Source organism: Carica papaya, chromosome 6, assembly GCF_054855325.1.
Source record: "Carica papaya isolate Zhongbai chromosome 6, ASM5485532v1, whole genome shotgun sequence".
In the NCBI taxonomy this organism is placed as follows: Eukaryota; Viridiplantae; Streptophyta; class Magnoliopsida; order Brassicales; family Caricaceae; genus Carica; species Carica papaya.
Genome location: NC_142314.1, coordinates 7933066 through 7944529, shown reverse-complemented (window position 1 = coordinate 7944529; position 11464 = coordinate 7933066). Strand labels below are relative to the sequence as shown.

The window sequence follows — 11464 nt, the reverse complement described above, 5'->3', positions numbered from 1 at the left end:
TCAGCACTACATCCTTCAAGATTAATACGTTAGAAGCTGCACCATATTTCAATCATACATTTATTATGGGTATAAAACAGAGAAGTCTTTCCTGAGAGTGCTTTTAGAAGAGATGTTCTCTGTAGTTTACATCATTTTCAGGTTGCTGGTGATTAAGTTAATTCGATGGGCGATACTTTTGGTGGTTGCAAGAATTGGAATCACTTGAACCTTTTGTTCTTCCGTGGCTTACAGCACAACATGATATGGTAAATCGATCGTTATATTTGAAATAACTGTTTTAGACATTGGGTCGGTCCAAACAAAATTCAAGAAATAACGAAAATTTTGTAGATTAATGTGATAAAGTACCAACAATATGTTTAGTTCAATTACATAAACCATAAATATTTCAGGAGAGGAATGGCTATTTACAGATTGTTTTGTAATTATGATGACTGGATTATGTGTAATTCTGATTCATGAATTAAGATAAGAGCTTGATCTATAATGATTATTGTATTATGGATACTTTGAAAAGATTCAAAATCTGATTGACTGAATATATATATATATATATATCTTTCGGCTTTATTTTCAGTCCTTTATCTAGACCTTGTAAAGCATATTTTATTTTATTTTCATTCAAGATTTTTGTAAATTTAATCCATGAAGTAACTTTGCTATCAATTTCTTTTTTTTTTTTTGTATAATTATTTTGTGAACGATGTGTTTAATTTTTTATTTTAACATATAAGTTGACTAAAAATTTTATATTAATTAAAAAATTATTAATCGAATTAAAAACAAAAATAAAAAAAACATTACCGTTTTTCAAATTAAGCGCACAAAAAATATGTGCTTTGCTTGCACAGTTCGTCTGAGAAAAAGACAGGAAAACTAAAATAATTAAAACAAAACGATGCGTTTTCACTGGGAAAAAAAAAAAAAAAAAAAAAGCACGACGGCGGCCACCATCGGTCGGGAGATCATTTTAGAGGAACGTTGTTTACCATTCGGCCATCTCGTTTTTACTCTTTCCTCGTCTCACTCTCGCTGTCTGTGTGTTAGCCTTGTAGTCAAAGAAACCAGGTGAGAACTCAGAACCCTAACTTCTGTATCTCTGATTGCGCCGTAGATCAAGCTCACGTCTATTACAATTTTGCTTTGTCTATGATCTGTCACGGTTAATCTACTTTTTTTTTTTTTTTTTCCTTTTTCCCCCCAAAAATAGTATGAATTCTGTGTTTAAAATAATGTATTATTTTCCTTCAGCTTAAGCAAATATGACTCAAGATGTTGAGATGAAAGAGCTGGCAGCTCCCTCCAATTCCGTCGCGTCGTCTTCTCCTTCCACTTTGCAGCGTAAGATCCATTTCCAAACCCATCGATCCTAATTTCTGCATCTCTATGCATATGTACAGGAAAAATGCAATTTCTTTTATTTTTCTTTCTATAATGTACTTATCGGAATTGGTCTTTTGAATTTTCAATCTTGTTCTCTAATAGATTTGAAGGAGATTGCATCACTGATAGAGACTGGTGCTTATGCTCGGGAAGTGCGGAGAATTGTGCGTGCTGTGAGGCTTACGGTGGCCCTAAGGCGGAAGCTGAAGCCCTCAGTGCTCTCTGCGTTCCTCAACTTTCTACTTACTCCAGGATCCGAGGTTCACAGCCGACTGTCTTCATATCTACCTAAGGTAATTTTTTTCCCTGTAATGTGGTGGTAATTTGAAGTTCGTCTGTTTTTTATATCATCTCCTTCGAGAATCTCCTCCCTTCTTCCACTCCGTCCCGGCTTGTAAATAGGACAAACTCAATCACGTTTTCATGTTCCAATTAAACACTTTTCATTTTTTATTATTATCAAAGTAGAAGATTATTCTTTTTATCAAACATTTGCAGATCCAATCACACGATTTTATAATAAAACCAATAGATCTTTCTTGATCAATACCTTCGCCCTTCATTCTAGAAAGATATTTTTTCAAGTTTGAATTTGTTCATTTAGAATATGGGTTCTTCTACTTCATTTTTGTTTACTTATATTTAGTAATGTTTGTTTTATACCTTGAGGTTGTACTTTAAGGTTGTGAAAAAGGCAGAGACTGCAGTGGGTTGATTGCGGAAGTGAGAAAGCATTTTATCTGCAATTGCATAATTGTCTTGAGATTGCTAATTGAATAATGTTTATGGAACAAAAGGGTCGCAGTACATTTAAGTGATGCAGCATCCTTATAGCTGATACATATAAATCTAGTTTAATTGACAAAATTGACATAGAAGGAGAAGAGAGTAGCTTTGATGAATGTAGATGTGAACAAAACCAATGACATCTCGGTTAAGTAAATTAACAAGGATTGTCAATAATTATCATTTATGGGCCCTATTTGTTGAGGCATGGTGATGTTTCTTCACTAGCAGGTTTTTTGTGTTACTGAGTGAGAACCAAGTCCTCTTGAATGAATTTTCAAGATGTTCCTTACTCTCTCCGTGATCATTAGAGGACTGAAGTCAGAAGCGTTGACAGCAAAATCCTCTACCTAAAAGCATAAACTTGCAATGCTTGCATAAATTTGTGGATGAATGTTGACATGAACTTCGTCTTTTGTTTTTTGGTCATATATTCAAGTCATTTAAAACCATTGATAAATCAAGTTTCGCTCTCGATTACTTTCCAATAATGCGAGCATTTCCATCTTAAAAAAAATAATCAAGGTGAAGCAATTTGAAATTAGCGGAGAATGGAAAAAAGACAACATGAAATAATTTCATTATTAAGAATCATTATGCAATTGTAATTTTCTATCTAGTTTATTTAGGAAATAGTAGTTTATTTAGGAATCAAGATTCTAGGAACATTTCTTTAATTTCCTTTTCCTTTTTCTGTATCTTTAACTTTCCTTATCTGTTAGTTTTTATTGTGAAATTAGTTTTAAAGCACTATAAATATATGAGCTCTATGGATTGTGAAGGAAGTCTATTTAATAACATATTATGCTTCATTGAATTTTACTTTCTTGTACTTATTATTTTCTTGACTATTTTCCATAATTTTTCTTGTGGATTATGGACTTGGTGGATCCAACACTTCTTAAGCTTGAACGTATCAAGCCAACTCATTCATCCACTTGAACAAGGTCAAGTTAAATAATTCATACTTCAATCTTGCATTACAAATGGAAGATGCCTTATAATGACCAGTCATGATGATAATGGTAAATGGGTACATTGACTCAAATTGTTTTCATGGATGAAAACAGAAAGTAACAATTGGAAAATATTGAATTTTTATCTAATAAATTATGAAGTGGTCAAAATTCTCTTCAAAGAAACTATTAGTGACATAATACAAACTCTGCACCTGAAAATATTCCCTGTTTTTCATTCTTACTTGGCTGGCATTATGGCTACAAAATCTAGTTGCTGAAACCAAAACTTTTCTCATAAGTATTCTGCCTTCTTGCATAAAAACAACAAATATTGACACTACCTCCTTGTGTCATCTTATCTGACAATTTCGTGTTTCCTCTTTTACCATGATGCCAAACTCCTCTACCAGTTTTTCATTCTTTCTGCATGTCTCAGATCAGACCATCTTTCTGTCAAAATTCTGTTACACCATCATCCCTTTATAACTCCATTTATTTATTTAACATTGCGGACAGGAAGATGAACATGACATGGAAGTTGATACCGCAACTTCTGCAAGTCAAGCTTCTGCAAAGCACTCTCTGCCAGAGCTAGAGATTTATTGCTACTTGCTTGTCCTGATATTTCTGATAGATCAAAAAAGATACAATGAAGTAAGCACTGTGTGGTTACACTTTAGGTCTTAGCTGTTTCTGGTTCAGTCAGGATGTGGATTATTTCATAGTAGTTTTTCAGGCTAAAGCTTGTTCCGCAGCAAGCATTGCTCGGCTGAAGAATGTGAATAGGCGAACTGTTGATGTTTTAGCAGCTAGGCTTTACTTTTACTACTCACTCAGCTATGAGCTTACAGGTGATCTTGCAGAAATTAGAGGGTGAGTGGTATATTACATCCTTTATGATTTTCAGACTGCCTTCTATTCTTCCCCTAGGGCTGGATTGAGCCCACTTACCATCCAAAAGCACTCTTTTCAATTCTTATTTTGGTCCAGGCTTCTAGCATATGTTTCCACAGCAGATATGAAAATAAAGCAGAAAGTGAATTTTGCATGTGTCTTGTGGGCAAGTAGTTTTATCTGACACTAACACTCATTCTTAAACAGTAACCTTCTTGCCCTGCATCGAATTGCAACGCTACGCCATGATGAACTGGGGCAGGTAAACCTCATGGTTTTGAAACTAGTTCTGTCTAATGTACCAGATAGCTTTTACTCTGATAATGCTGTGATGCAGGAAACACTTCTCAATCTACTACTACGCAATTATCTCCATTATAATTTGTATGATCAAGCAGAGAAACTGAGGTCAAAAGCACCTCGATTTGAAGCTCACTCAAATCAACAGGTAATTCTTATTTTTTAAATGTATCATAATTGTTTATTTTCCTTGCAGTCTATGTTTAGGCAATGCTGTCCATTTTTCTCTGTTGCAACTGAACCACATTCTCGCATATATATAGTTATATTAGACCTATTGGCTTTCACATTCTCCATGGTCAACATCATCTTTGTTATTATTAGCTTTCCTTTGTTGGGTTGGGGTACAGGATAGTGGATGGAGTAAGCTTTCTTTTGTAGAAAGGCTGGCAAGCTCTTGGATAGATGGAGCAAGTCCTATTGCTGTCATTGTTTCTCGCTATATCGCAATAGATGTGAAATGTTGGTAATTAACTTGTGGTGTCTTTGTTTACACAGAAATTTTCTTGTGCTTCGCTGGCTAATATTTGTTGAGGTCGCCTTTTTTATGAAAAAATGGACCAAATTTGAATCCCCCAAAAAGGCACTGAGCAAGATGAGTAGATGATTCATACATAAAATCAACATGGAAAAACCGGCTTTTTCACTGGCTTTTGAGAGTGTTGTTTCCTCATATTTGATTGATGGCTGGCTGGCACATTGTTGGCTGGAGTTTTGATTTAGCTTATAAAGTAAAAGGCAATACATGCATGCGTCTATAATCTGGCAGTTCCAACTTTCTTCCTGTGTAGTTTTGTCGGTACCTTTTTTATTTGGGGAAGATCAGGACAATTCAGTTGGAGTACACAGATGCCAGAGAGTCACTCCTTCAAGCTGCTCGAAAAGCCCCTGCTGCTGCTCTTGGCTTCCGAGTTCAATGCAACAAATGGGCAATCATTGTCCGACTGCTGCTTGGAGAAATTCCTGAGAGGACTCTATTTATGCAGAAAGGCATGGAGAAGGCTTTGAGGCCCTACTTTGAGTTGACCAATGTAAGTTTGTTTTATGGAACTTAATTTTGAATACCTTCTCTTCTACTCACTAAAAGTAAAAAGGGGTTATTTAGGTTCAATTTGTTACTTCAAACATTTTCTATGTTTTATTTTCTATATATGCGTGTGTAAACTCAAAAACATGTGAGGTGGTTTACCTACGTGGTACAAAAAAATAGTTTTTTAGAAAACATTAAAAAATAAGGTTTAATTCTTTTTATTCACACGCCATATTTTTACTTTCATTTTCTGATTTTTTTTTTTAATTTCCAATCACCATACGTTGTTTTTTAACCATAAAGATATACAAATATAGAAAATAAAGTTAGATTATATATTTATTTACTAGCCGGAGCCTCTACTTTTCATAAATAAAACATAAAATTATGAGAGCTATGAATTGTATTTGGCTTTAGCTCTTCATCGGTTGTTTATATCAATGCCTTTAATATTTTCTTACCCAAATATATTGAGGAGAAAGTGCTCTTGTGATTTGAACCTCCAAAACAAATATCAAACTCGAAAGAGGGATTCTTCTCCCCATCTTCTCCTTTTTGAAAAAGGGCAAAAATAAATTTGTGCATTTCCAGCATGGATACGCTTATTACTTTAAGAGTTTTATTTTCTTGGGTGTATACCAGTTAGCCTTCTAAACTTTCCCTGCATTTTCAGGCTGTGCGAATTGGGGATTTGGGGCTTTTCAGATCTGTTGCTGAGAAGTTCTCAACTACATTTAGTGCAGATCGGACCAATAACTTGATTGTTAGGCTGCGGCATAATGTCATCAGGACTGGTTTACGCAACATCAGCATCTCTTATTCTCGTATCTCATTGGCTGATGTTGCCAAGAAGCTGAGATTAGACTCTGCTAATCCCGTTGCTGATGCTGAGAGTATTGTAGCCAAGGCAATCCGAGATGATGCAATTGACGCAACAATAGATCATGCAAATGGATGGATGTTATCGAAGGAAACTGGTGACATTTACTCTACAAATGAGCCTCAAATTGCATTTAATTCAAGGATTGCTTTCTGCCTCAATATGCACAATGAAGCAGTTCGTGCACTTCGGTTTCCACCAAATTCTCACAAAGAAAAAGAAAGTGCAGATAAAAGGAGGGAAAGACAACAACAGGAACAGGAGCTTGCGAAGCACATTGCTGAGGAAGATGATGATGAATTCTGATTTATTAGAGTACAAGGAACACTTATTGCATTGTGGGAATTTCTTTATCATGCTCTACATTTTTCCTAAGAAATTTCTTACCAAAATGTCTCTGCTCTTATTGACTTCCACATACTGAGAGGATTTGTGTTCTTTTGTCAAATCTAAGCAATACCTTGCTACTGCTTTGAATTTCATACTCGTAGGCTCCTCATATTGTTAAGTTCTTCCTTTAATGAAGCACCGTTTGAATTTTAAACAATTTTTATTATTTTGTAATGGAGTTTAACTTTTTAAGGGTTTTTAAAACAAATTCTAGAAGTTAAATTTATTTGCTCCCCTACAAAACCTAAATAAAACAAGGAACTTGTCAAGTGGCATTATTCCAACTTCTTAACAGACACTGGACCTGATGAATTCTCAATTGAGTTCTCAATCATCACCAAACAGAAGACAACAATGAGAAGACCAAGAAATATCACAAATTCACAATCACTCTACTATGTTACACCTTGAATTTCAAACAAAGAACAGGATTGGGGATGACCTACTACATGTTTAATTCCTAGGTGAAGCTGGGAAAAATGAAAAAGATGGTGGGTGCAAGCATACCCATATCCAAGGGTTTCATCAATTCCCAAGTGGTTTTCCTCATTTTCCGGCAGCATTTATCCAGCTGAATTCAATGCAAATGACTTGACAATGTTACTCACTCTTTCTGCAAAATTTCTGGATGTTATCTTTTTACCTGGCACATGGAATGGGTTTGAGACCGCATCTACATATGCAGCATGAAACCTACGAAAAAACTGCACAGAAGTTTTGCCAGACATAATAGCAGGAATTAGGTCATGCATAAATGTCTCAAAGTCCAGTTAAAGATGAGACTACATTATCAAATCAAGTAATTTGTTTGTTACTAAAGAACAAAAAATCCCTATAACTACCTATTTATAGAGGAGCGAAAAGAAAGAGACTGGACTAAGAAATCATCTTCAACATCTAATGTTGAGAACTTAGATACACAATTGCATTACTTCAGAGAACTAACGAATGCCTAAAAAATAAATAATGGAATGAGGCAACAGGAAGTTCCCTCTGCATGTCAAATGTTCAATTACTCTGCACAAGAAATTCTATGTTTGGAACAAATGAAATGTTTTTATGTAATTCTTTTGGATATTCATATTTAGTTCAAATCACATTAGAAAGGAAATTTCATAACAAGATGATGAAGACTGACTTCCAAAGAATTTCAAATGACATTGAAAGATTATAGTCTAATTCTATTAAAATCTAATTTTCTAAAAAGTCAATTTTCATAATCTTATGATAAAATTTAATCCCCAAAATTTTGTTGAAATAAAAAGTATGAACTATATTATCATGGTACCAAAAAACCGGGAGTACCGTCCCTATACATAAAACTTTACAATATAGTTAATGAGTTTATGACATATCCAAAATCCACAGCTATGCTCAAAATTTAATCCTCAAAATTGATATGGATTTTCAATTGGATTACACGAAAATTGTTACAACTATGCCAAACACTTTCTCCTTTTATTTCCAATAAAAAGGCTTCACAATTATTTCTCACTCTTCAGTCACAAGCATACAGAAAACTCAGGATTGGTACTATTAACTGTACCTACGTACATGACAACCAATGCTTCAGAGCTAAACGGGCTAGCTCCTGTCTATGCATGATGATTGCAAAGCATACACCACTAGCATTTCAAAGCCATTTGAAGTGAAAAAAAAGACCCTCACAAGATAATTATTTCGAGCATAGTTAATAGAAACCAAATCTAAGCAGGCCTAAGACTTGAAAGACTTGCTGCCTTACAGCAAATTATCAATGAGAAGAGATTAAGAAGAAACTAATAGGATCATAATTCCAAGAGAAAACTCCTACAAGCTACAGAACTTAATGCTTAACAAATCACAGCTACACTTACATTTCTCACATCTGCATCTTTGACATCTAAATCCGTTGTAACCAGTATGAATTTCACCTTCGTGTTAGTTAAATATCCATACCTGTACACACAACAGGCCTTGAACATTATATATTAAACCACCAATCTAATTCTAAATACCTACATATCCCCATACTTGTGCAAGTGTATATGTGTCTATACATACATGAATAAAGTGACGCATTAAGTTTGTATCCGATATAGATCAAACAAGCAAACAAACAGATATCTTCTTACACTTTATAATTCTCAGTTGGATAGAGCAGTCCCAGAAATGTCTCATTCAGTGTAGGGCCAGATTTTCTTGGATTATTCACTGAACATAGAGATGAATACAGACAGATACCATATCATCAGGGCTCATAAGATCATTCGCCACAGTTAGCAAAAGTAAAGTTCAAATGAAAATCGTGCAGTCTATCAATCAAACAACCGACATCCAGATGCAAGCGCAAATAGATATGGTACCTCGCTCGTCGACCACGTCGAGGGAGCAGTGAACGATGTGGTGGAGCTTGAGAGCATCGTCTGCCTCCGTGAAGCTCTGTATGTACAGCGGATTGTTCTTCACATCGCGATTCATGACAAACGGAAATAATCGGATCCCAAACAGAAAAAAAAAAAAAGGAAAAGACGAGAAAATCCGATAAGATTCCTGTGGACTGCAAGGATTAAATCAGAGGATCAAAACGCAGAATATGTAAATTGCTCACCTGATGGCCAACGACGGCGACGCACACGATCATCTTCTCTGGGAGATCACCCACGCACCCGCCCCCTGCATTCACGAGAGACGGATGAGAAATCTCCGCTTGCTCGCGTTAAGTTGAGCAAGTTTACCGTGTTAGCGAGCATACTGATAATCCAATACATGGTAGATCTAGACCGTTAAATCATGCACTTCCTTCTTGGCTTTTTTCCCTCTTTTGTTTCACACGCTCATCGACTTTCTGTATGTCTACAACAAATTCAGATTTTGTAAGGAATATATTTGTAAATTTACAAATATTTTCTAAGTTGAACAATGGATGTATATGGAATTTTAAATAAATTTAGATTAATGTATTTTAAATTTTAAATATATTGTTTCAAACTTAATAATTCTTTAATTGAGACACTATATAATGATAAAATCATAATTTATTGAGACTAAATAGAATATTCTTCCATTATATTAAAAATATCACTTGGAGAAGAAAGTTGTTTTCTCCTTATACATATTATAGATGTTATAAATTTAATATATTTATAACTTAATTAAGAATGACAACTCAATTCATTATTTTATTAGGCATTCTATTTTATATAGTTCGAAATAAATTTTTAAATTTAAAATTTGAGTTCGCTTAGCCTAAATGAGCTTATGAGAAATGCGAAATTTGAGCAAGATTGGATTCAAATTTATAATTTAATATCTAAATTTAACTTGAATCCTATATATATTTTGTATATAATATATATTTATAATTATTTAGTCTTATTTTTTTATAACATATATTATGTATTTTATAGTTAGGTGATTGAATATTTTAAATGTCTATTTTAGGTCGTATAAAATTAAATAATTAAATTAGATTAAAGTATATAAATAAAATAGAAGTCAACAGACCTCATTTCATTCTCATTCTTAAATTTAATAAAGTACTTATTTTATGATATTTTATTTTATAAAATATGATTCATTTAATATTAGAATAATTAATTATTTTGTAATTTGTTATAAATAGAGGGGGTATTTATATATTTAATTATAATTTGTTGGGTGATTTTGTAATTAGCCTTTTTTCCCTCTATATAAATACCCATTAATACCTTATTAATGAACAATACATAGAATTCAATTTTTTCCCAAACTTTGACTCTCTTTTCTCTCTTCATTTCCCGAACATTCTTCTTATTTGCTTCTTGTTTTACTTCGATTTTTTCTTAGTTTTCTCTCAATTTTTTATCACAAATGTCTGTAAATCTTGGCTAGATTCTGTTTTGGTATTAGAGCTACAGAAATTGTTCCGATCAAATTTTGTCTAAGTTTTAATTAAAACCCTAGATTTGTCCTCTTACTCACTCTTCAATTCAGCAACAAGAAATTATAAGGTGCAGCCATGGATACTACTTCAACTAGTTTAGATTTGTCAAAGCTCGAGGAAATTCCTATGAATCCACTTTATCTTCATCCAAATAGAAGTCCTTCACTCCAGCTCACTTCAACGGTTTTTATAGGTAATAATTTTCATTCATGGTCAAAGTTGATGAAGATGGGCTTAATTTCAAAGAATAAACTGAAATTTGTGGACGATTTTATGCTAGTTCCAAGTAGAGAGATCCTATATATGGAGCATGGGAGTCATGCAATATGATAGTAGTTTTTTGGATTATGATATCATTTTCAACCTGTGAATTATTTTTTTTTAATGGTCCTTATAATAACTCAAATATAAATCATTCATAAAGTATTTTCATCATTTTTTTAATATAAAAATATTAATGAATTAAGTATTTTCATTACAGTTTTAATGAAAAAAATTTGAATTGTCCATTAATCACTCATTAGTGATATTTTAGTTAAAAAAAAAAACTATAAATAGAAGCATCATTTTTTAGGTCCCTAAGCAAAAAGTCACATTTAGTACATTAATCTATCGTGTGAGATTTTTGAGTGCTTAAAAGAATCCAATATAAATAAGAAAAACAAGTATGTTTTTCAAACTAAAGAATGATGGGAGATATTTATCAATCTTTTGTTTATACTAATTTACATTTATTTTGTCATTTAAATTTGTTAGAATGTTTAGATGATTAACATATCATCTATAACTTAAAGTATAATTTGAATAGATTACATGAGGGATTTGTAGAAAGATTTACATGATAAGTTTTCACAGAGTAGTAAGATCATAATTTTTTACCTCTAAAAGGAGATTTACTCGATGAAAGAACATATTTTGTTACAAAATATTTCACA

General features: G+C 33.2%; 2 protein-coding genes across 2 annotated transcripts; one reads left to right on the top strand and one right to left on the bottom strand.

Annotated features, from left to right (window-relative positions):
* Positions 1 to 930: 930 nt before the first annotated feature.
* LOC110818950 (putative 26S proteasome non-ATPase regulatory subunit 3) lies at positions 931 to 6717 on the top strand. The gene is made up of 9 exons (XM_022047994.2): positions 931 to 1071; positions 1255 to 1344; positions 1489 to 1679; positions 3648 to 3785; positions 3868 to 4004; positions 4233 to 4287; positions 4363 to 4473; positions 5117 to 5356; positions 6029 to 6717. Exons 2-9 carry the CDS (start codon positions 1266 to 1268, stop codon positions 6539 to 6541), a joined length of 1464 nt encoding a protein of 487 aa, XP_021903686.1. The 5' UTR covers positions 931 to 1071; positions 1255 to 1265; the 3' UTR covers positions 6542 to 6717.
* A 157-nt stretch (positions 6718 to 6874) lies between these two features.
* On the bottom strand, positions 6875 to 9375 carry LOC110818951 (SNARE-like superfamily protein). Its single transcript, XM_022047995.2, has 5 exons — positions 9216 to 9375; positions 8971 to 9067; positions 8740 to 8818; positions 8482 to 8563; positions 6875 to 7329 (listed from the first exon to the last, which is right to left on the bottom strand). The coding sequence occupies exons 1-5, from the start codon at positions 9246 to 9248 to the stop codon at positions 7189 to 7191; spliced, it is 432 nt and encodes a 143-aa protein (XP_021903687.1). The 5' UTR covers positions 9249 to 9375; the 3' UTR covers positions 6875 to 7188.
* Between the last annotated feature and the right edge of the window lie 2089 nt (positions 9376 to 11464).

Coding starts and splice junctions, on each gene's coding strand:
- LOC110818950 (XM_022047994.2), top strand. CDS start 1,266: ATGACTCAAGATGTTGAGATGAAAGAGCTGGCAGCTCCCTCCAATTCC. Junction 1,345..1,488: donor TTCTCCTTCCACTTTGCAGC/GTAAGATCCATT, acceptor GTTCTCTAATAG/ATTTGAAGGAGATTGCATCA. Junction 4,005..4,232: donor GATCTTGCAGAAATTAGAGG/GTGAGTGGTATA, acceptor ATTCTTAAACAG/TAACCTTCTTGCCCTGCATC.
- LOC110818951 (XM_022047995.2), bottom strand. CDS start 9,248: ATGATCGTGTGCGTCGCCGTCGTTGGCCATCAG. Junction 9,068..9,215: donor TCGCCGTCGTTGGCCATCAG/GTGAGCAATTTA, acceptor CGCGATGTGAAG/AACAATCCGCTGTACATACA. Junction 8,819..8,970: donor CGACGTGGTCGACGAGCGAG/GTACCATATCTA, acceptor CTCTATGTTCAG/TGAATAATCCAAGAAAATCT.